This window comes from Trametes versicolor (genome assembly GCF_000271585.1).
Source record: "Trametes versicolor FP-101664 SS1 unplaced genomic scaffold TRAVEscaffold_12, whole genome shotgun sequence".
Taxonomy (NCBI): Eukaryota; Fungi; Basidiomycota; class Agaricomycetes; order Polyporales; family Polyporaceae; genus Trametes; species Trametes versicolor.
This window is the reverse complement of record NW_007360332.1, coordinates 2,144,775-2,168,299: the sequence shown is the minus strand read 5'-3', so window position 1 is coordinate 2,168,299 and position 23,525 is coordinate 2,144,775. Positions and strand designations below refer to the sequence as shown.

General features: G+C 58.8%; 7 protein-coding genes across 7 annotated transcripts; 3 read left to right on the top strand and 4 right to left on the bottom strand.

Moving 5' to 3' along the window:
* Positions 1-45: 45 nt before the first annotated feature.
* On the bottom strand, positions 46-1,080 carry TRAVEDRAFT_52909 (uncharacterized protein; the record flags this gene model as incomplete). Its single annotated transcript, XM_008045406.1, has 3 exons — positions 46-794; positions 850-912; positions 966-1,080. Coding segments are annotated over 3 exons (927 nt in total), but the record flags the coding sequence as incomplete, so codon positions are not given.
* A 22-nt stretch (positions 1,081-1,102) lies between these two features.
* On the top strand, positions 1,103-3,796 carry TRAVEDRAFT_52908 (uncharacterized protein; the record flags this gene model as incomplete). The annotated part of the gene is made up of 6 exons (XM_008045405.1): positions 1,103-1,153; positions 1,435-1,668; positions 1,719-2,107; positions 2,164-2,292; positions 2,342-2,448; positions 2,499-3,796. 6 exons carry the CDS (start codon positions 1,103-1,105, stop codon positions 3,794-3,796), a joined length of 2,208 nt encoding a protein of 735 aa, XP_008043596.1.
* Positions 3,797-4,703: 907 nt separating this feature from the next.
* TRAVEDRAFT_52907 (kinase-like protein) lies at positions 4,704-6,327 on the bottom strand (the record flags this gene model as incomplete). Its single annotated transcript, XM_008045404.1, has 6 exons — positions 4,704-4,763; positions 4,821-4,945; positions 4,999-5,220; positions 5,436-5,626; positions 5,684-5,971; positions 6,284-6,327. The coding sequence occupies 6 exons, from the start codon at positions 6,325-6,327 to the stop codon at positions 4,704-4,706; spliced, it is 930 nt and encodes a 309-aa protein (XP_008043595.1).
* Positions 6,328-6,738: 411 nt separating this feature from the next.
* TRAVEDRAFT_133785 (kinase-like protein) lies at positions 6,739-8,478 on the top strand (the record flags this gene model as incomplete). The annotated part of the gene is given in 6 exon segments (XM_008045759.1): positions 6,739-7,166; positions 7,223-7,582; positions 7,594-7,847; positions 7,905-8,054; positions 8,112-8,231; positions 8,309-8,478. 6 exon segments carry the CDS (start codon positions 6,739-6,741, stop codon positions 8,476-8,478), a joined length of 1,482 nt encoding a protein of 493 aa, XP_008043950.1.
* Positions 8,479-9,302: 824 nt separating this feature from the next.
* TRAVEDRAFT_134350 (kinase-like protein) lies at positions 9,303-10,925 on the bottom strand (the record flags this gene model as incomplete). The annotated part of the gene is made up of 6 exons (XM_008045758.1): positions 9,303-9,476; positions 9,542-9,691; positions 9,749-9,873; positions 9,927-10,148; positions 10,202-10,557; positions 10,615-10,925. The coding sequence occupies 6 exons, from the start codon at positions 10,923-10,925 to the stop codon at positions 9,303-9,305; spliced, it is 1,338 nt and encodes a 445-aa protein (XP_008043949.1).
* Positions 10,926-10,998: 73 nt separating this feature from the next.
* TRAVEDRAFT_174561 (phosphoglycerate mutase-like protein) lies at positions 10,999-15,629 on the bottom strand (the record flags this gene model as incomplete). The annotated part of the gene is made up of 7 exons (XM_008045757.1): positions 10,999-11,490; positions 11,545-11,670; positions 11,727-12,015; positions 12,063-12,454; positions 12,505-12,557; positions 13,113-13,376; positions 15,223-15,629. 7 exons carry the CDS (start codon positions 15,627-15,629, stop codon positions 11,243-11,245), a joined length of 1,779 nt encoding a protein of 592 aa, XP_008043948.1. The 3' UTR covers positions 10,999-11,242.
* A 5,277-nt stretch (positions 15,630-20,906) lies between these two features.
* TRAVEDRAFT_23996 (uncharacterized protein) lies at positions 20,907-22,045 on the top strand (the record flags this gene model as incomplete). The annotated part of the gene is made up of 4 exons (XM_008045162.1): positions 20,907-20,964; positions 21,098-21,182; positions 21,278-21,369; positions 21,429-22,045. 4 exons carry the CDS (start codon positions 20,907-20,909, stop codon positions 22,043-22,045), a joined length of 852 nt encoding a protein of 283 aa, XP_008043353.1.
* Positions 22,046-23,525: the final 1,480 nt, after the last annotated feature.

The window sequence follows — 23,525 nt, the reverse complement described above, 5'->3', positions numbered from 1 at the left end:
AGGCGCGGCGGGCGTTGGCGCGCGGGCAATTCCGGCGGGCATGACGCGGGCAGGCGCGGCGGGCGTGAGGCGGGCAGGCGCGGCGGGCGACGCGGCTTCAGCGGAAGCCGCGTCCGACGAGCTGACCGTGGAGAGACGACTGGGGACGGCCACAAACTGCCGCGACGCCGACGACAGGGCACCCGGCTCTGGACGGGTGCCACTGGTGGACAGGCGTGCGGGATGAGTAGCGACCGACGACGACACGCGAGCTTTCCCCTTCCCCTCGACGTGCAGGGAAGGAGTGGCTGGTGACGGGGGGTCGGGGAACGATGTAGAGCTATGATGCATGCCGGTAGATGAGACGATAGCAGGGGAGGCAAAGGGGTTGCTCCAGGAGAGGGTATAGGCGGGATTATTGGCGGGGGTGGCGCGTGGGGGTATCGCGGTGGAGGAGGGAGCGCAAGGCATAGTGGAAGGAGCCGAAGTCGGGTAAAGGGAACGATATGGATTGGTAGAGGAAGGTCCATATCTGGCAGAAGGAGGAAGAGGAGCGCTAGTAAAGGGGGAGTCGTCGTCGGGGCTGCTAGCGCGCGAGGAGTAGTATGTTCCGGAGTTCGAATCAGGTTCCGTCCTCCCGTCCTCCTTTTCGTCAAGAGATCGCTCTTGACGCTGAGCAGGAGCACCGGGGACGAGAGAGGGTTCAGGTAGGATGGAAGGAAGGTGGGCGTTCAGGAAAGAGGAGTCGGGCGACACGTTGTCCCAGTATCGGCGATCGCCGGGGTCGTTCGCGCTACTGTCCGCCCGGTCAGAACCTTAAACAACAACCATCAATATCATTTCCATATTGGGGCACCAGACCGTACTCACCGCGACTCTCTTGTCGCAGGCTGTTCGGACCTGACGGGGGCGCAAAGCCAGTACAGCGGCGACCTGAGGACATCGGGTGAGGACAATGGCTCTACAAATCATGAAAATGTACTTACGCTCGTCTTCTGCAGCCAGACGCTGGAGCATGTCGGCCAACTCGGCGAGGGTGTAACGGGGGGTCGTGTCGTCAGACACGACCCCGCGCTCCTTTGGAGGGACGTAATGCGCCATGCCGGGTGAAGACGAGCGAGCGATGAGTGACTGGGAACTCGGGTGGGAAGAGGAGATGGGGGGCAAGGACGCGGTACGAGCTACTTTATATCTTGGCGGAAGTCTCGAGCGGCTGTCGGGCATGCACTGACAGCGTAAGGCCGGACCTTCAAGGCATCAAGGCCCCGAGTTTCTACGTGGAGAGCAGTACTACTTCCATCTATGGCTTATGAGCGTTAGTCGTTTTACCAAAAAGCGTGTAAGCGCGCTGGTTCGTTTTACATCCTCCTTTTTTTTTTCCCCGCCATCCCTACATATCGGTGCGTTGAGACGATTCGTTCGCGAGACATACCCCACTCACGACTCTGTATACAGATGGCTCCTGCTAGCTGGACCACGCCTCAGCAATGGGATTGGCTGATGGCCATGATGCCAGCCTGCCAAGATGCCTCGAAGAAGGGCCGCTACGGTGGCTGGCTTCTTGAAGTCTATCATGCATGGTTCGTGCTATGGCCGGAAGAGGATTCCCTATTCAGAGAGGGCGTGCCGGAGAAGCTCAGTTCGGAACAGAAGGAGGCGTTGGGGGTGGCGCGATCGCAACGCGAAGCGGTACGTCCTCTGATATATCTCAGAGATGCAGCCAATGACAGCCTCTCCAGAAAATCAAAGTCTGGTTCCACAACCAAAAGAATAAGGCACGCGCGGCGCGAAGCTCTGCCTCGCTGCCAGCCTCGTTGTTGACGGCGAAGACGAAGGGGTCGCGCGGCGCGCAACCGAGGGAAGTGTATTATCGTCTCTACTATGATGCCGAGAAGAAGGCCGCCGTCCAAGCCGCTCTCGTCGAAGCTCGTACTACTTTGGGCAGGAAGCTCACGCGCAGCGAATCCATGAGCATCTCGCGTCAGGTGGTAGATAAGATGTACAACGAATCGGACGCTTCGGTGCATGCCGCCGTGCAGCAGCAACTTGCGAAGGAGAAGGTCCTCGCGGCCGTTCCCGCTGATACGCCAGAGGGCGGATCCAGTCACACTCCGCAAGAGTATCAAGCGTATGTTTTACTCTCCTTGCAACGATACATATTGCTAATGGTATGTGCGCTCGCAGTGCGATAAATGCGGCTCCCCGTTGGATCGAGAAAGTCATGGTCCCTATCGCTAAGCTCACCGGATGGTCTTTTACGGTCATGGGGGCTGGGCCCTCTCCGGAGGAAGGCGGTGACATCGGAAGCTTTGCGTACGTCTGTCGCATGGCCGATCGGAACCGAGGAACTCACTTCTCTCAGTATCCATTTTGGGACGAACCCGTCCGGGCATACGTTTGGACAGGTAACTCCGGACTTCAAAGAGAAATACATGCGTCCCCTCGTGTTCTTCGCGAAGGGGGTTCATTGTGAGGCCCAACTTCTTGCTTAACCTGGTCGTGTTCTCACCGCTTTGCAGCCCGAGAAGAGCGACTTGCAAGGTCATTGAATGCAACACTCACGCCAGGTGATGCTCTTCGGACGGAGCCTTCGTCGTCCCCCCGGTCTAACACCGGCTCGGAGCTTCCCGCACACAAAGAAGACCGATCCACTCCCTTGCCATCTAAGATAGGGTCGAGCTCTTCCTCGTCCAGCACGCCCGTCACCGGCCACTCACCTGCACCCACTCCCGGAAGCTCTGGGCCTCTGATCAGCCCCCCGGCGGCTCAGCCGTCCATCACCAACGCGCCGCCACTCCCCTATCCGGACATCCCATTCCCTGGCAGCAGTGTCGGCGCGTTGGACTCTCTCTACGCGTTCGCCGCCGCCGACGATGGCGACGACGATGGCGACGAAGTGTATGACGCCTCTGTTTTTGACACGCCTTTCGACTTTACCACGGGGATGTTTACCGTACCGACGAAGGGCGGATCGATTACTGATCTTCTCTCCGTCGCAACGCCTACGCCCGCGCTTTCTGAGGGGAACACCGCTCCAACCGTCGCGCCCGCTCAGGTGGACCCCGTCGTGCTTGCCAAGACGTCTCAGGCCGCCGCGACGTCCGCGCCCGCCACCGCGACGTCCTCGCCCGCCACCGCGACGTTCTCGCCCACCACCGCGACGTTCTCGCCCGCCACCGCGACGTCCTCGCCCGCCACCGCGACGTTCTCGCCCGCCACCGCGACGTCCGCGCACGCCACCGCAACGTCCGCGCCCACCACCGCGACGCTCGCTCCCGTTTCGCTTGGTACCGCACAGCCCACCTTGACGTTACCATCCGCTCTCGCGACGCTCACAACCACCTCGCTGAACGTCGAGCAGGCCGCTGCGCTTGCTCGCCTGCAGCCCTTCCTCGCTACTATATCGCAGGCCAGTGCGACATCGTCGGCTACCTCCACGCACACCGCAGACTCGCTCAATGCCGCGCAGGCCCAAGCGACCGAGGCCCTCCTGCTCCTCGCCGGGCTGTCACGAGCCGGTGCACTTCCGCCCGCCAAGGCTGCGGCTTCGACTGCGGCGACCGCCGTTCCGTCCACCATGACTGCTCCTCCCTCGGCCGGCGTATCCATCGCAACAGAGTCTTCTACCCCTACTCAGGACGATTCCATGCCGCCTCCGAAATCTGGCCGCCCGATGCGTGCACACCGGCCTCCACCGCGTCGAGACGCCTCCCCCAGCGTGCCGGCGGCTTCTCCTGCAACGAAACGGGTCAAGGTTGACGAGAAGCGGGCTCCTGCGAAGCGTGGGGGCGGCAGAACTCGAGCTTCGCGCAACTAAGGGAGGGTACGCGTAATCAGTATCGTTGTCAATATCTCTGTAGTCTTGATCCTGTGCGCTTTGGAGCATGATGTGTGCGACGTCCATTTGTTTATCTCCCCACCTTACCATAGCTAATCTTGAGACTAATAGCCGTCCTATACATGTGACCGCGCCTTCTATATACTGTACTCGCGATCTTGACCAATATATCTTCAGCTTGTGTGCATGAAAAGGTCAGACGGTCAACCAGTCAGCAGGGTCCGAGTCTTATGAAAGGCACACAGATACTTTTGAAATGAAAGGGAACTTGCCCGTAACGATTAGCGACGTGCGCGGCTCGCTTCACGGTATTCTGTATTTGCGACGCCTGTATGATAGAAGGTGAATATGTTTCCGAATGTCTCGGAGATCGAATCCTAACAACTGGGGGATACAGCAGGTCTGCCTTACTCGAACAATCGAGGCTCTATGACATATTCTGACAGATTTGTTGGGCGGCAGCTGGCGCCGACGACAAATTAAGGAAAGCCGCAACAGCCTGATGAGGCACGGTAGTGATGTCATCAGGGCTGGCAGGCGTTGAGTAGGGGCAGTCCGTAAACGGAACTAAGTCCACTGATTCCGCGCTTAAACGAGCCGTTGGAACTCCGCAGAGTGCGCAATGCGAAGGGCCTAGTGAGGCCTACCGCATTTGGGCAACGATCACTTCCCGGCACCCACCGAGAAGCCAGCATTAAGCGGGCTAGACGCGAAGGACCAAAAGGGGAAGCAGCCACGCGTGCGGAGGAGCGCCATCAGACCGAAACAGGAAGGTGACAGCAGGGGCGCTGAGCCAACTGTGGATATATCCACAGATCATCTCTGGATACATCCAGAGATGCGACCTCTTATCAGAGACGGAGATGGATCACGCCCCGTGCTCTAATCAGAGATCAGGGATATATCCATATGACAGCAACGCCTGCCTCGTAAGCATTTGGAATATCTATAAGAGATGAACACGTCATAAAAAAACGCAGAACACAGAACTCTCGGAACGCACCAGGCAACCAACTGCCCAAACTTCAATGGGATACGACCACACGTGTCCAAGTAACATCTCGGGCGCGCGCTGCTCGATCGGCGTGCAGATGAAAGTATCCGGGCTGATATCGCCTGCACGTATGACTAGAACCCGGGACGTGAGATATGGCTAGTCGCGAAGAGAAGAACCCACATACCATTGCCGTAATCGATGAGACGGACGTGCAGATTCTCATATGATGGATCTAGACCAAGGTTGGGGAGAGGCTGAGACTGTATGGCCGGTATAGGATGTGGCGATATGTGCGAGTTGATCGGGGGCCAGTCCGCATAAATCTGCGGGGGGTCGTTCGCAAGAATGCTGTCGATTTGTTCGGTGCTGGCTCCCAAATTGACGAGAATGTTCGCCAGCTTGACATCTGCGAGGTGCGTGAGCGGATGTGATATACAACACTCGGAATGGACTCGCCTGGGTGCACCCTTTGAAGCTTGAATTCCAGAAAGCTGAGGCCCAGAAGGACTTGCCTCGTGACCCTCTTCACTGCCCGGAGTGGGAAGCGGGAGGTCGGAGAGGTCTCGAGAATATCACGCAAAGATGTGCCGTAGGGAGTGAGAACCACGCAGAGATGTTCACCGTGTGCACTGTCCTCGATAAATCTGCTCCTAATCATCGCGCAGTGCCGGAAGCCGGGATGTGTCGTGTCCGATGTCCGAAATGTCGCCATGCTCGTTGCAACAGCAGCCTCGTAGCAGAGCTCATCACATTCGGCGTATGTGGCGGGAACCGACAAGACCTTGATCACAACATAGCGATACCTGTCAGGCCTGGAGAGCACGCTCCAATAGTCAGCTCCCGTGCGTCATGAAGGAGGGGGTACGCACATTGTCTCTTTAGCGAGCCACACGCTTGAGTTGGTGCCATATCCGAGTTTGCGCATGACCGTGTATTTACCTCTGTGCAGCGCCTGGCCGAGCCGCATTGGAAAATACCCATACGGCTGCCCGTCTTCCGGGCTCAGCATGTAAGGCTCCTCATGGAATGCGGCGAGGTGAGGATCGAAGGCGGGGTCGGTGGTCTGGAGCGGCGGGCTGACGTTTGAGCCTGACGAGAGCCAGCGGCCGGGTGATGCGCGTAAGTGTGAAGAGCTGCGGAGGAGTCGTGCAGGAGTACTGTAGAGATCAGACGTTAGCGGCGGCGGGTTTGGGTGTGACCGGTTGGATACGATGCGGCGGAGCGGCGAGGCCCACGGTGACCTGTGACCGCACCGTCCGGAGCGGCGACTGTGACACTACCTACCGCCGCCGCGCCAGCGGCGGCCGGCGCTACGGTGTGTGGTACCTGTGTCACAAGCGGCGGCGGCCTCGGTGACCAGTGACCGAGGGGCCAATAGCGGCGGGGCGGAGGTCTCTGTGACCTGTGACGCGCCGCTAACGTCTGATCTCTACAGTAGTGAGTCTCAGGCTGGCAGGGGTGGAGTGCACCGTAGCGAGGACAATGAGTCCGAAAGTTTTGATGAAGCGGCCATAAGGTGGTGTCAAGGTCGGCCGCGCACCACTGAGAGACTGGAAGGGGTATGATTGAAACCGTGCAGTAGCAGTGGTACGATTGTAAAGCGGCAGACAATAGTGCACGCGCATGGAGCCGGGAGAAGAAACCCAACTTGCCAAAGTTGGACGACGGTCACGTTCACTGTGGTCGTTGGATGTTGAAACTCCTGACCAGTGATTGTAGCTTCACGAGCCAAGGTCGGCGGTGACTGGTCTCTTGTAAGAATGTGAGCTGAGTGCAACGATGCGAGCAGAAGGAGTGGTGGGTCGTTGACTGACAGCGTCAACGGGCCGCAGTGGCACGGCTAGCGTGGGACTTAGCGCCTTGTTTGGTCGTGTGGGTACGACGACTGCACTCAAGCTGGGACTTAGGAGCGCTGACTCTCGAAATGCCCAATTCACCATCTCGTTCGCCTTTCAACTTCTTCGCCGACCTCGCGAGGTCCCCGACACGCCCGCACTCGCCGCTAAGCCCTCAGACTGGCCGGCCTCTCCTAGCGTCAGCCGCGAGCGCGAGCATCCTGCGCTCCGCCACTATTTCACCCACGCCGCCGGCTTCTCCACTCTCGCGCTCGGATGCGACGTCGCCCGGCCGCCATTTCTCGTCAGAAGCCAGCTCGCTCACCGCCACCAACCCTGGCTTTGACCCCCGCCGTACCGCTTTCCACGAGGAGCCCTATACGCTGAGCCCGGAAGATGGGCCGTATGGGTACTTTCCCATGCGGCTTGGTCAGACGCTGCGCGGTGGTCAGTACAAGATCGTGCGAAAACTCGGATACGGCACCAACTCCAGTGTGTGGCTCGCCAAGGAGACAATGTGCGTGCTTCTGCGCTTCTCGCACCAACGAGCCCACTACTTATATCATTCTCTAGGCCTGACGGGCATCGCTATGTCGTGATCAAAGTCTTGTCGGTCGTCGCCACAGATGCCGAATACGATGATCTCTATTACGAGGCCGCGGTCGCAAAGAGCATGTCTACTTTTCAGGTGTCGGACCTAGCGCATCCTGGCTATAGGCACTGCGCAATAATCAAGAGGTCTTTTACCGAAGACAGCGCACACGGTGAACATCTTTGTGTGGTTTTTACTCCTTACGGCGCATCTTTGCGTAATATTCTCCAGACTTCCCCGACCTGCCACCTTCCGCTCTCCGCAGTGAAGACGGTCACGAAGCAAGTCCTTCTTGGCCTCAGCTTCTTGGAATTTAAGCTTCAAAGGGTGCACACAGGCCAGTCAATTTTAGCGTATGCACCTCATACCCACTCACGTGCATCGCAGATGTCAAGTTAGCGAATATCCTCGTCGAATTGGATACTAGCACCGAAGAAATCGATCGCTTTCTTGCGAACAACCCGCCGCAGATCTATGCGGACTCGCCCCCGATTGACCCACGCGTATCGCCACACCCTATACCGGCCGTACGGTCGCAGCCTCTCCCCAACTTTGGCTTGGACTCGTCGTATGCGAACCTGCACGTCCGTCTCATCGATTATGGTAGTGGTATGTGTTACATACCTTCTGCGACTAATTGTGATCTCACAACCGGTGGGCTAGCCATACGTGCGGATGATATTCGCCCGGATACGTTCATCTGCACACCAACCGAGCTGCGCGCTCCAGAGATGATACTTGGACATGCGTGGTCGTACCCCGTCGAAGTTTGGGCCGTTGGCTGCCTGGTTCGTGCCGAGAGCTCCGCTTCATGTGATGGTCCCTCACGCTATTGTACCTTTTAGATATTCCATTTGCTTACGAGGTGAGCAGCATTTCCCTCTCGCACCATGGACGAATACCTGGCGATTCTCTACGATCGTCTTGGGCCTCTCCCTGTGGATTTCGTACAACGCTGCGCGAACGGTCGGCGCAATATTGATCACCAAGGTGAGCTCCGATAGATGCATTCATGAACGATTGTTGACCTTCTGTCGCAGGCATTCCCTTTAGCGCTGAGCACAGAGTCGGTGGGAGTCAAGACTCCCTCGAGAGCAGATTCGCGATGTTGTGTGATGGCCTGAGCGCGCAGGACATCAACGCTACCTGCCGTTTCTTGCGCAAGTGCTTGGCGATTGACCCAGTGGACAGGCCAACGATCTCTCAGCTATTGCAGGATGAGTGGCTCACCACCTGATGACGATCTCGTAGCTGTACCGAGTGACTTGACGTTTGCATAGATTGTGTTGCAGGCGCACAACATAGCCTTCTGTTCAAAGGCACCGGATATGAATTTCTTTCCCGTGCAGCGTGCTCTAGGACCCGTGTTATTATATCGTTATAAGGGACCGACAGTTTCGGCAGCGATGGGAAACTCCTTCACGCGCGCCGATCATAGACTCGTGAGGCAATATACTCAGCATCTACAAGACCATACAATGCACTATAGGGCCACGTTGGTGGCTCTGGCCACGAGAACTGTGCGGCGAGGCGCGTCCTCGCGCGCCTCGCCGCACAGTGATTCTGCGTCGGACCCAATGCCGGTTGCGCACGCCCGGGCGGCGGTGAGGGCGGCGAGCCAGTCCTCGAGGGTGTCCGAGGCGAACACCTGGTCATGTTTCACGCCGTACCAGGCCATAGTTCTCATCCACGCCTACATCAGTTCCATCTTCTCAGTAATCTCGCACATCGTCGCCACATCTAACGGCAGCAGACAGGCCCCATGCGCGCTCTCCACGCATTCCCAGAAGTTCACAACGGGACACCGTCGTTCACGATCATATGGTTCTGCGTGGCTGGATTCGCGTCGCAGGAGAGCGCTGCGGGAGGGCGTGTCAGCGCGCGAGGGCAAAGAGGAGGTAATATACGCACAATAGCGTGGCTGATGGCGCAGGCTGCGCAGTGCGCGGTGCAAGATGTACCTGTGTAGAATTTCGGGTCACCTAGAAGAGGCACGAAGCATAAGTTCGAACTTGTTATCATTGTCACGCAGACCGAAGTAGTGCAGCTACGATATCACTATCAAGTCGTGAGCCACATATCCTCCAATAACTGGGCGATCGTGGGTCTAGACAAAGGATCAATTGTGAGGCACCTGCGCAAGAAACGGCAGGTGTCGTTGACGTCCTGCTCGCTCAAACCGTGAGACGAGGTCGCGAATCTTGTCTCGAGGGTGCCTTGACCCCCGGCGCCGTGCTTGACGCTGAAGGGAATCCCTGCGACCGTAGGTCAGCAGCTATCCATGACTATATCTATCAGACCTCACCTCGGTCATCGATATATTGGTGTCCTTTCGTGCAGCGCTGCACGAAATCCACGGGAAACGGCCCGAGACGATCGTAGACAAGCGCTAGCTGATCATCTCGGGTATAAGGGGGAAACACCGCTTCATGCGTGAGCAAATGGAATACCTAGAAGACACAACAGCGTGAGTTGGGGCCGCGTGAAGTGGACGACTCGACACGCACCAGGCAGCCAACCGCCCAAACCTCGACGGGGTACGACCACGCATGCCCGAGTAGCATCTCGGGAGCGCGGATCTCAGTCGGCGTACAGATAAGTGTGTCCACGCGGATATCCTCTGCGCGTATAGCTAGAAAACGGGCCGTCAGCTACCGCTAGTCGTCGAAAGCAAACTATACATACCGCTGTCATAGTCGATGAGCTTGATATCAATGTTCGCATACGACGAGTCCAGCCCGAAGTTGGGGAGCGGCTGCGACCGCAGGGCCGGAATGGGATCTGGCGATATGCGCGGATCGATCGGGGGCGTGTCCGCATACATCTGCACCGGGCTGTCCGCGAGGAAGCGGTCAATCTGCTCAGTGGGGGCACGCGGGTGGTGGAGAATGTTCGCCGCCTTGACGTCTGCGAGGTGTGTGAGTTGTGGACGTGACGCGCAGCGCTCGGACTCGACTAACCTGTGTGCACCCTCTGAAGCTTGTATTCCAGAAAGCTGAGGGCCAGAAGTACTTGCCTCGTAATCGTCTTCACCGCGGGAAGCGGAAGACGGCCGGTTGGAGAGGTCTCAAGAAGATCGTCCAATGTTGTGCCGTACGGAGCGTAAAGCGAGCAAAGATGTTCACCATGTGCGCTATTCTCAAAAAAGGTCCTTCCAATGATTGCGCAGTGACGATAGCCGGGATGCGCCTGGTCAGACTTCTGAAATGTGACCATGCTCCGGGCGACTGCAGCCTCGTGGCTCAGCTGGCGGATTTCGACCTGTGTGGTGTATACCGACATGATTTTGAGCACGATGTAACGATGCCCATCAGGCCTGGGAAATGCGAGCCGACAGTCAGCTCGCGGACGTCGAGAGGGAGGAGAAACGCACGTTGTTTCTTTGGCGAGCCACACGCTTGAGTTTGTACCATATCCGAGTTTGCGCACGATCTCATATTTGCCCTGGCGCAGCTTCTGACCGAGCCGCATGGGAAAGTATCCATACGGCCCCTCCAGCGGACTCAGAGTGTAAGGCTCCTCGTGGAAGGCGATGCGGAGAAGGTCAAAGGATGGGTCCGAAGTGGTGGGTGCCAGGTGGGCGTTCGAGCCTGACGAGATGCAGGGGCCGGTCGGCAGCGGCGCGTCCGAGCGCGAGATGGCAGAGGCCGGAGGTGTAGCGGCAGGTCGCACAATGTCAGGCATGTCGAGCTTCTGGAAGGCTTTCGCTTGTGCGAGAGGTTGGCGAATCGAACATGTATGCAAGTTGCCAGAGGGGGTGACAGTGGTGCTTATATTCTCTATTACACGTGTTGCCTGCACGCGGTGGCGATGCGTGTCTCGATCTAGTAAGTTGAACTTGGATTGTTGCACGGGTGCGCATGTCGAAGGCAAAGACAGGCCACGCAGTCTCGGCAGCCAGAATTTGCAGTACGAACCGAATGCACCCTATATCCCGTTCACAGCTAAGCGGGCATCGACGGAAGCTAGGCGCTGCCACTTTCTGCTCAAGTGTCGACGCGTCAACTCCTCTCCGGGGGCGCCCCCGTCGTCGTATTCCACGCCGTCCCAGGCGGGACCTCCCAATCGCCCAAACACGCCCACGCCCAGTCCGTCTCCCCGATAATCTCGCGCATCGCCGCCACGAACACCGGCAGCGGACACGCCCCGTCCGCGCTCTCTGCGCACCCACGGATGCCAGTGAGCGGGACGACGCCGTCGTTCACGATGACACGGATCTGTGTGTCTGGAGTTGAGTTGCACGAGAGCACTAGGGGGCGTGTTAGCGTGAGCGGGGAAGAGGAGGGGGAGATAAGGAGCGAACGCTGGAACTGGACGTTGGTGGCGAAGGGGGCGAGGTGCGCGGTGCGGAACGCGCGGTTGTGCGGGATGTGGGTGGCTGGGAGCGGCCCGTCCTTCGCGAAGCTCGTCAAGTTCAGCGCCGTGAGCACTGTACCCACACACTCGTCAGCTACACGCTGTATCATGCTCAGTCGAAGGACGTACCGTTGAGCACAACGACTTCGTGCGTCGCGTCAACGTACAGACTCTGCCCGAGCGGAAACGTGCGTGGGTCGTCCGCGAGCGTCGCGTTCGTCGACGAGTTGTGCGCGCTGATGGGCGTATGTGATAGGCGCGCCACGAGCTCCTGCACGTACCCGATCCCGAGCCCGCGCGCGACGGGCGAGCCGAAGGCCGAACTGTACCAGAAGTGCAGGTCGACGCTGTAGTCGAACCCTTCCCACTCAGCCGGGGTGAACAGCTCGCAGAACTTCGAATAACCCAGCGCGACCGTCTGCGGAGGTTAGGGCGCGGCGAGTGAGGATGCGGAAGTAAACTCACCTCGTACGCGCAGAGCTGCTGCATGGTGTACGCGTCTTCGATAACGAGGTCGACGCCCGTAATCTGCGCGCGGAGCCGGACGAGCGCGTCACGGAGGTAGATCTCCGCCCACTGGCGCACGTACGGCGTCCCGCGGTCGCCCTTCGCGTGGTCGTGCGAGTTCGTGCACGTCTTCGACGGCGCGAGTGTATTGTTGAAGCCGTGCTCCTCGATCGTGATCAGCTGCTGGTACTTGCCGTCGAGCGGGTGGCCGAAGAAGCCGAGCGCGAAGTTGAGCGCGGAGGACAGCATGCGGTCCTGCGACTCGGTGCGGAAGACGGGGAGCGTGTTCGACTCGGTGAAATTGTGCAGTAGGAAGCCGTACTTCATGCGCATGGAGACGCCGAGGTCGTCTGGAGAGAGGGAGATGAGCGCGGGAGGAGGCGCAGTACGAAAGACCCACAGAGTTGTTGGCGCCCGAACGGAGTCAGGATCTCCTCGCCGAGCTTGTACGTCCTGGGAGAGGTGAATTAATTAGTATCTATCTACTTCAGCAGGAACGAGGCGAATCTCGGCAATGTGACTTGTAGTACGTTCTGCCAAATGCAGCAAGCAGATTCAAACGACTCGCACATTCATCTTACTCTGCTCGGGAATGTTTTCGGGGTGTTCAAGCGTTCAGGGCCTGCACTGAGATGAGGCTTCCGCAAGTAGCCTGGCAGGTAAGCTGTGGCAAGGTTCGAGTGATCCATGAGCGACTCGCGATGGTCTATCGATATGAAAACTGCGAAAACATCTCCGCTATATCGCGGGATTTGATTGTGCTCGGCGGAGGTATTTCGTGGCCTACTAGTCTCAGATATCGATATACAGAGGTGTAGGGATATCCTCCAAGCGCGATCTTCTCATCGAGGTTAAGCTTGGCGTCGATTGGATACCATTACACACCAGTAACTTGTAGAGCGGTTTCCCCGCTCAAATTCCCTAATGCCGTGCCTCGAAAAGCAGCAGATTTACTCACCCAGGAGAGAAAAATACGGGTTGCTCCGAGAACAACGCATGTGGACTCACCAATCGTTCAAAAAGTCAAGCTGGCCTCGGGCCTTCCAGGACTCAGATTGGGCGAGACGGAATGAAAAATTTGCGGGACCGCCGTACGAAGCTCCGCCGGTCGGATAGCGAGCGCCATGGCGATGAAGCAGATGCATGCCAGTGACCCGACAGCCCTCAGGAGCTTCGGGTGGAGAGTCTACGCCAAAGACAGAGCGAGGGACGGAGAACCAAGGCGAGAGATTGCCCCAGTGCTGGAAGACATCGAAGGGCTGCTCGGAGTCACTGCGTAAACCGCCAACGTCGTCCACCACGGACGAGTGAGTGCTGGTGAGGAAGGGAATGAGAGATAATGGGTAGCTGCCTAATACTGACCCTTGAGAGACTAACTAGTTGTAAGTAGGCGCGGTAAACCCTACTTAGTGTAGTCAGAGTCGGAGCTACACCGCGCGAGACGGACTAGCGGTGTATGGTGTCCGGGGTGCCAGTTGGCCTCGCACAGGCTAGCGTTCGTATACCACGGCCTCCGCTCGTCCTACCTTCGAACTACACAACGCGTCTGGCAGCCGCTTGGTGTCGTCTGGGCTGTCTTAACCACGTAATGTTCTATACATGAGGGAAGCAGCCTCGTTAAGTAGCCCTTGACATCTCGCCGAGTCGACGCCGACAGCCCTACACGACTACCATCATATATGCCGCCCCAATCCACTGCGCTCGTCCTTCACTCCTCTCGGAGGTCTGCAGGTCAACCTCCACGCTCTCGCGAGTCTCCTAGACCTACTCATCCAAAGCGCGAGGACACTGAGTGTCCAGCTGAGCTCGTCCTTCCTGCTTTGCTCCGCTGGTACACGCAGCGCGAAGGCTGGCGCAGAAGGACGTGTGGGCTCGCGCGAAGACAGATATCAGGTTATATATCTCTATGGTGAGCACTGAGTTCGTTCTCCAATTCGCACAGCAGCTCGCAGCTCATAACACTATACAGAGCGCGAGCACTACCGGCGCAACAACGAGCTGCTGCTTCCAGCTCTGGGTGTAACCCCCACGCCGCTCGTCTCGTCCGGATGCGATTCCACGTATTTGAAGGTGGTACTCGACCATTATCGGCCCCACGACGGCCTCCTTCTCCCCTAGTGGTTCCACGACATTGAAGCCCCGCCTGACCATGCCTGCTTTTCCAGCGCCCACACTGAACGTCGAGAATTGCCTTTCAGGCCGAGGTGCGTATCTAGCCCTTCTGGGCTCGTCTTCGGTGCCGGCGCCGAACTGTTATTCATAACTGATTGCACATTTCAGGCTAGTATCTAAAACATAAATTATCGCGGCTGGGGATCTGGATACCTTCACGGCGGCGCCGCATCTAGCGGCCTCAGGATGGTATGCATTCTCCAAGTTGCACTGGTAAGCTCAATTCCATCCTCGCATCCTTAACTGACGTTCACGTCCAGTACCGGTTCTGCGTTCACAAGCTCTCGACACAAGGCGGCAGCCAAGAGCCTTGCTGGTCAAGCGAAGGGCGGTGAGTCGTGACTCCGGGTCGTTGGAGGGCGGTGAATGCGCCGCGCCGCGTCGCGCGCAGGGCGGGACATTGGCCTAGAATGGCTACGTTTCAGGGCGGTACCGATATGTACGCGTAGTACTAGTGAAAATAAAGTATTTGTGGCTATAAGTATCTGGTCTAGAAACGTCGACTCCCAGCTAGGAGCAGGCCTAGAGTGATCAGGGCCCCTCGTTCCTGATGTGTCCGCCCGCGGAGGGCTCTAGCGGTCTCTCGCTCGCAGTGCGACTAGACTACGTAGTGCAGAGTCGCAGCGCGCGCGCGGCGCTGCCTCGCGCGATGTTGCTGCGGCTCTGCTAGACAATATCTTCACCTCTTGTCCATCCTCCCACCACCACGCGCCGTGCACTGCAGCGCTGACCTTACTGAGCCGTATTGTCCTCACTAGGTGTGTTCTGAGCTACCTGGTCTCTCCATATATTGTGCAACTGCATTACTAGGCGGTCCAGCTACGTCCTGAAACTACCTGATACCCGGTAACGCCGCGCACCCTCAGGTAAATTCGCACTACCATACCTAGCTCACTAATCACTAGTATTGACTGGCCTTTGCAGCGCGTTCACGCCCCAGCTGTACTAGAAGGGGGTTTTACGCAGTGAGTGGTTCGCGAGGGTCTGCGGCGCGAGCAGGTGAGCTGCGCCCGAGTGGATAGGCAGAGAGGGGGCAGTTGCGACGAGTGCGGGTTCTGCGCCGGTCGGAGTAGGACCGGCATGGCCGATGTCTGAGGGGAAGAGGGAGGGGAAGACGTTGGAGGGCGAAGGCGGCGGATAGCGGTGAACATCGGTCGAGCCTGGTGGGAACGGAGCGAAGAGGTCTGGCGGAGGATGGGAGAGGAAGAAGACGAATCTGAGGGCGAAGGCAGAGAAAAGGCCGGCCGCGTAGGCGAGCACGATCCGCCACGAGCTGAACGTCCCCCGCGTGCTTCGTGTGGCCGGCTCAAGTGCGTAGTCTCCCGCAGGCACCTTCGCGTACTTGGTGGACATCGTCGGGAGAGGGCTGCTCGTCGTGGTCGTCGATGGCGAAGCTCAGATTGAGGCCGCCGCTCCAAGGATGATACGGTCACGCCAGATGCACGTGACCTTGGGCTCATCTCGCGCCAATCCCTCTCGATCGTTGCTTGCCTCTCTGATCACTCTCACTCGAACCGCCCGCGGCCACAAGGTCCCGCCATAGCGTACCGCACGTCGGAAGGCAGCTAGTGGCTCGCTCTCTCCGCTCTTCACGGACTCTGGTCGTGTTCGCCCTGGTCACTCACTCGAGTATCAGTAGCCCGCCCTCGCTCTCTGACATTCGTTCATGACCGTCGCCTGCACTCACCCGCATACTCAGAGCGTTTTGTACGCTGCCCTCCACTGACCTCTCGTGCTTTCGTGCTGAGCGCCTCCCCGCTAGACTTCGCGTTTCCCGCTCCCGCGCCCTCGCGAGGCCCATACATCCTCTTCCGCGCCGTCTGCCACACATGCGGAGCGCATACATCGTTTCCGCCCCCGCACCGCTACCTCCTCACACCACCTCCACTCGTGTCGTGCAAAAATACGTCCGCCGTCCACAAAGTGTGTATTTTCACACTTTTGCCAATCGATTCCGCTCACGTCGTCCGCGCTCTACGCAGATTTTCGCATTTTTCGACGAAATATATTCGTCCCTCCCGCGGCCCTCGACAGAATCGCCCAAGACGTCGCATACAACACGGTGCATCATGCCCGCGACGGACCCCGCCGTTTGCAAGCCCGCCATCTGCACCTCGGCCGCGCAATCTGCAAGAGAGCGCTGCGCCCCGCACAAAATCCGTCCTCGCGCACGCAGGATGAGCCCCTACCTCGCGTAGACGCCAGAAATACGAACGTCCACCCTGGAACACCCGGTCATACAAGTTTGGACGATGCAGCACGCCGGGAACACACCCCTTTTCCTCAGTCTCTGGCGCATGACGCACAAATCCGTCCGTATCTCCCGCGTCGCGCACACCATTTCGCTCTCTTACACATATTCCAGCACTCCTACACACTCCAGGCACGACCCGACGCATTTCGCGGCGCGCCCGCGTACGTTTCGCCGGCCCAAAACATCGTCGACCATTGCATTGCGTTAGGCGCCCATGCCCCCACCTCGACCATCCTGCCGACGCCGCGCCGCGCCGCTCTGCGCGCTGGCGACCACATGCGACGACTCCGCTGATACGGGGTGTGCAGCACGCGCAGTACAAGCACGATCCGAGAGGGCTGCCAAACCCGTTTTCATTGGGTCGTCGATGGTACGTGTATCGCACATGGCCTTGTATGTGCCGAACTCACGCCGACGCGCACAGATGCGAGTTGAGTGCGGGTCTATGTCCCTGGGGGACGTCCTGCAACGTGCGTCGCGAGCGATACGCGACTCCGTTCGCGAGCTGGCCCGGTGCAACCGTCGCGCGGAGGCGCTATCGGTCAGACATGTCCGCTCCCCGCACGCATTCAGTACGTTCGCGCCTCAGAAGTGACGCGTCTCGGTATACGTACTCACTGTACATCTATGCTTGCGCTTTTGGACGTCGCACGGTATCACGCACGGGGCCAGCGTAGTGCCGTACTAGCGGCCAGCCTGCCAGACAAGGTACCGACTCTGCGCTCGAGCGGCGCATCTACGGCCTCCGGAAACACGACAGTCAACTCACGGGGCCCAACAGCACACGTACACAGTGTCTCGGCGCGATCAGAGAAGAAAAATATTTGTCGCTCTCAACAGGATTCATGGGCAAAAACACTAAAACACGCGTACCGTGACGACGCCGCCACCTACGACCGCGCGCTTCGGCGCACACACTCCCCGGTACTCTCGTCACCTCTCCCCGTCGCTTCGAGCCAAGACATGGCGGTTCGACCGTTTTGCGGAAGCACGTTCCTGCGCGTGGGAAGAGGTGAGCAAACCGTTCCGTTGGGAGCACAGTTACTCACCTGCGGTCCCTCGGGGTGGCCGTAGATAGACGTTGTCGTGCCAAGCTCGCCCGCTGCAGAACGGCGACGAAGACGACGTAGGAACGAGGGGGGGGGAAAGGGGCAGGGGGGAGGCAAAGGAGAGGGATGCTGCATGCTCCCCGTCCCACCTCGCCCCTCTTATACCCGCCAGCCAACCGCGCTGGCCCGTGTTCTCGGTCATGGCGCTCATACCGCTGACCCACGGCAACGCGTCACCCCGTCTCGTCTCGCCTCGCCTCGCCTCGTCATCATCCGCTCGTCTCGCCTTGTCTCGCCCGCGCCCGCACCGCCGCCGCTTCGCTTCAACCAGGCACCCTCCCGCGCAACAACCGCACACAGGGCCGCACACCCATGGCAACACGGGCCCGCCAGCTCCCTGCATCCCTGCCCGACGGGCCCCGCGCGCTCTCGCATGGCCGTCTGCGGATACCGGGTGCGCTCGTCCGCGCAGGGCTGCTGGCGGCGGGCGAGTGGATCCACGGATTCTCGCCCTCGTACCGGCGGATGACGACTAGGAGGTGTGTGTCCACGGACGGCTGGAGACGATGAGGACGCCCCTGCACGGCTTACCGCCGCGGCTTCTCGGCTGCGTTTTCGAGGGCGGCGGGAAAGGCGGCGTGCGCGACGTGTGGACGGTCGTAGCGGCTGTCCGACTCGTATGGCGCCACGTACGTCGTCGTCGTACCTGTTTCACGCGACCGCGGGCTCGGAGAATGGCGGGGCATCGTCGTGCCCGCTCATTGTGCCCATGTTTCGCGTATCTGGGAAGAGGGGCATCACGCCGACGTCAGGACTCCCCAGAGTAAGTTCTCTGCCACCATGATTACATCCTTGTGCAGCGCCTCACGATCCTCGTTAGCAAGCATCCCTATGTAATGATCTGTTTCTTGTACCTACGCTGGGCTCGTAACGGGCGAAATACGCGTTGTTTCTCGCGGCCTTGCAGCGATCCGAGTCGGCCTTTACGAGCAGCGCGGCGCACCTGCGAACACATGGAGGACCGGGTCATAACAATATTGGACACGCTCTACCGGCCTCCGAGTTGTCGGCGTGCTGACAGCCTCTCGGGGCTACGCGAAATGCGTGCACACAGAGCTTTGCTCAGCATCCCGGTACGTTTTGCGCTTCATTTTCTCCGTCTGCCGCGCCCAGAGACCCTCTGACGCCTGTGCTCCAGACACCCATTGCTGTGGACCCGGACAGGGACGATGTACGCGCCGAATACATTCCGTGAACATGGCGAGGTGTCGCGCCGCGAGGACACCCACACTGCATCGGCGCCGCACGGCGTGTGATGCTCCAGCATGCCCGTCCCGCTCGTCTTTCTTCCAGCGGTGTGCATGACTCACCGTGGAAACGACTGACTTTGACAAGTCGCACTAAGCCTGCACGTCTGCGCCTGCAAAGTCGACGCACCCTCTAGGTGCACTGGCAGGCCTCGATCCGGTGTGCGGGACAGGGTCGACACCCGGTGGGTGTTGCATAACATCACGCGAAACGAACACCTCGAACACTCCGGTGAGGTACGAGTACGATCACCGGCACTCGCGGTGCACATTGCTCCCGGCGTCGTTAATTCACGGAAGTGTTGTGCGTACCGAGACGGTGCCCGCGCGCTGCCGAGGGCACCCAGTGGCCCACATCGACCGTGATGGCGGTACACAACGTGGACAACAGCCCTGTATGGTACGTACGATCGTTACCATCTCGTATTTTGTTTCGTTATGTATACGCAATATGCGGCGGCCCACCGTCCGATACACAGCTTCCTCGCGCAGGCGGGGGTCTGAGTCAGCGCGGCGGGTGATGGGGAGGCCGCTTTGTGCGTCCGCGGCTCAGTATGCATGTAAAGCGCACAGTAGGTGCGGTTCCACGGTATTCTAAGCTGTCGGGCTTCGAGCATCGAATATGAGACGAATGTGCGCAGACACTGCAGCAGACGGCATGAAGCTGATGCCTCAGGCACACACGACAACGTGCGGACACTCAGCGAAGCCGTCTCGCGCATCGTAACGAATGAAGGCACGAATTGCGTGCACATATCGACGTTGTGCCGCCTCTGGTTCGAGGCGAACGTACCAGGCGGCAGCGACGTCCCTCTCCCGCACGAACACGGCCCCTGTATGATAACGTCAATGGGGCACGATGCCCCGTGCACCCCCGCGCGCGACGAGTAATGGCGGCGAGAAATGCTCCAACGAGCAGTCCGGGAATGTGCGCCGTCGCGCGACAAAAGGGAGTACCGGTGCGCGCACATTTGTATGCTTTTCTACTAGTTTCTGTAGCTGTCATTCCTGATAATTAGCTGATCCATTTCTGCTAGTGCGGGGCAGAAGCCCGTAGAGAGTGCGCTATGTACCTTTTCGAGGGACTCGGAGTAGCCGGGAGCTGCACAGGAGTGTCATTGGCGCAGGCAGTCCGCTATCCAGGACCTTGCAATGTAGTTAATAGGACCGTGGACGTGCCGCGCACAGAGAGGTATGATTTTTATCAGGCTCAGAATTTACAGGCTGGAGGGTGGATCACACGTGTGGACTAGCACACCGCGAAATTCTATTCTGTATTAGGGACGATCTTAGTTGCCGTGCAGAGAGCGGACTTTGCGTCCTTGAGGGCTGCAAACTTGCTCGCCATGCGTACAGGCTGATCTGCAGAAAGGTAGAGCTTCGTGGGTCCGCGCGGAGTCCGAGTCTCTTGGGTGCCCAGTGCGAAGCGCACATCTTGGACAGTCTCCGAGCACCTCGCTATCGCGTGTACCGACGTGCCATGTACGTACCGTGACGCACGGGTGCACAACATGCACGATAATCCGGTGCTGTCCGTGCCAGAGCAAAATTCACAGTGTCAAACTGTATGGGCAGCCTTGCGCACACCGCTATACGAGATTCTGACATCACGGTACAGGAATTTCACGTACGTGACACGACCTTTGAACCGCATGAAGAACTGACTCGAGCAATGCAGGGATGCCACGTGCGCTGCATCCGCGTCCTGTGCGCAATTCTAAGGTACCGGCAGTCCGTCCGCCATGACATCGCATCAACTCGGGGCACGACGGCCGTGCATGACTATATGTTAGTGCATCACATCCAGAATGTTGGCGACTCAGTAGCGACATCTTCAGGGACAACAAAGCCACGATCGAGTATGTGTGCCATGGCTGCAGTTGCGTCAGCACAAACTGATTCGAAATTTACAGTGTGCCTTCGCGTAAACATGAGACAGGCCGCCCGCGCATCCGGTTGTGGAAGACCGCCTTCCTGGCGAGGCCACGGCGCGCACGGCACACTGAGGGTGAAGCTCTCGATGCTCTCCAGAATGAGGTATGGCGGCGTTGTGCTCGTGTGTGCTGCAGTCGCCAGAGGTCGGCTGTGGTGGGCTTAAAAGCGACAGGGTAACTGTTTGTATTTGGTGTCCAAGCACCCCCGCATTTCCCTCCCGGTGCGCTCCCTTCGCATCACACAACATAGTGCTTGCTCACGTCTCTCCTGCGGCAGCATCGCCGCATTTTAAGGACCTTGAAAAGGCCTCAAAGTCCGCCCTTGGCCACACAACAAGAGCTGCCTCACAGAGCTCGCAGCGGTGAGTTGTATGTCCTCTGCACGCCGCTGCGCAAATGGCTCACATATCTTGTTCTAGAGCTTTGACTATCCCCATCTAGACCGGCCGCGCTATAGGATGGCAAAGGGACGGAAGTGCGTGGGTGACTACGCGCGGCAGGAGCTGTGGATGCGCGGCTTCCTGCGGCACTCTATGGCAGAGTCAGTACGTGAGTAAGCTGTCCCACATTTGCATTGTTCCGCAGACACTGATTGCAACGCGCTTCAGAAACACACTCTGGTGACCCGGATGCCGGCATGGCATACTCTGTCCGGGGGTTCCACAAGAAGGTGTATGTACAGCAGGGCCTTGAACTCGATGGATGGCCGAGCGACATCCCGTTCACCAATCTCAGCAATGTGACCGGCTTCGCGCGGATCTCCGCGCTCTTCGTACTCTGGCAGACCGGGCTGATGAAGTTTGTCCCTGTTGCACTAAGCGAGCGGGAGCGGGCGGCGAGGAACCCTGCTGACGTTGCTCCGGGAACACGGAACAATGGTGTACCTCCGAACCTGGGACGAAGCGACATCAAGAAGCACCGCAAACGAGCGAAGGTCGACGTGGTCAAGTATCCGCCGCGGCATGTACGTAACGGTACCACGTCCGACAAGTGGGTCACGGCCCGGGCTGAGGCAGAGGCTCGAGCGGAGGCTGATGCAGGCCGGCGGTCGTCTGGGGCAGGCAGAGCGACGGACAGGGCGGGAAGGGAGGATCCGAGTGATCCAATTGAGGACTGGGAGGACGAGCCAGGGGCGGCGGTGAGCACGGGTTTGTGGGACTTGCGGCAGAGCTGGAGCCGTCGAGTCGAAGCGGTCATGTACCGTAACACTCTGGATATGGAGTAATGTATCGGACGGGGACAAGTGCAATACATATACCGCATGGCAGGGAACTTCGTGGGAGATGTCTTGAATTAGCATGCCCTGATGACGGGATGGATGCGGACGGCTTTCGGTCGTCCTGCACTGCAACGGTCAAGTTCCGCAGAGTCTGGGAACTCCTGTCCCGGCTGTTGCTTTCTCGGTTAGCAGAGATGTTTGCTATTCACATGGTAAGATGTGTGACATATCGGGCTGTGCAATGATCATTGCAGACAAGGGACAGTGAGTTGTGCAAAGCTGGACACCAGTTGTCGAGGCAGGGATACTGCCTCTCCGGAGGGCAGGGTGTACTAGTAAATGCTCACCGGAGAGACCGGGGCATTTCCAAGCTGGGCATCTTAAGTCAGGAACTTAGAAACTGTGCCCGGGTAACTCGCATCAACCCTGAGCGGGACAGGACCACAACCGTCTCTGAGTCTGACCAAATCTGCTTGCCGATTCGGACCGCACACCACACACCGCCTCGAGCTCATCAACGGGGACGTAGGTACGTGTCTACACACCCAGGCAGCCCGGAATAACTCTCACCCTCCTCCTACCATCTCCCTTGCCCACTGACACCTGCCTACCACCCCCGTCGAGTCTATCGGCCTCGAAGCGCACCGACGACGCTCCTGTCCCTGCGGCACCATGTCCTGCAAGTCGCACATCAGCCTGTATCGTTGGAAACGGTACGCAAAGGGACCACCGCCCAGTTTGACGGTACATACCTGCTCAACAGACTCGGTATGGCAGGCCTTCCAAGCATGCTCAACTCATGCACCCTGCCAAACAAAGCAGGCTGAGAGGAATGCTCAACCAGTCAGCAAATAGGACGATGCACGATGGGGCCACAATTTGCGAAGGAGGGAGGAGGGTGCGGTGTGTGTAGAAGCTCCAGGTGCGTTCCCACACACTGTCTCATGCTCGCGCGTTCCCGGCACGGTCTACCTCGCGATGCAGTTCGCAGGTACGCTACACTTTTCCTTCACGCTGGCCGGTACTGATCTCGCTGGAGAGCATACATACGGTACGAGCAGTGGCGCGAGATCACTCACCCACTCTGCAGCGGCGGCACTGCTCCGGCGGAGGTGCTTGGCAAGCACTTACACTGTGGCGGTGTCCGTACCGAGCACCGCAGCGCGCAGTTGTTGTTCGAGCACGGTACGTTCATCAGCCACTTTGTACGGTCCAGCAGGGCATGCTAACTCGCTCTCGCAGGCCGATGTCTGGTTCGCGCATGAGTGACATACGCTGGGCGCTGGGGCGCTTGTGTGAAGTTCGAAAACACCGTCTGCTGCGGCTGGGCGCAGGCCGCTCACCGCACTTAAGCTGGGAAGACACTTACGACGGGCGCATGCGCTCTGATATGTGGTACGTGGTCCCTCGTACCGTATTCACCCGGTACAATACCTCAATGCAGACTGATCGCACGCGACACGGGCGCCGCGCTCGAACACCCATG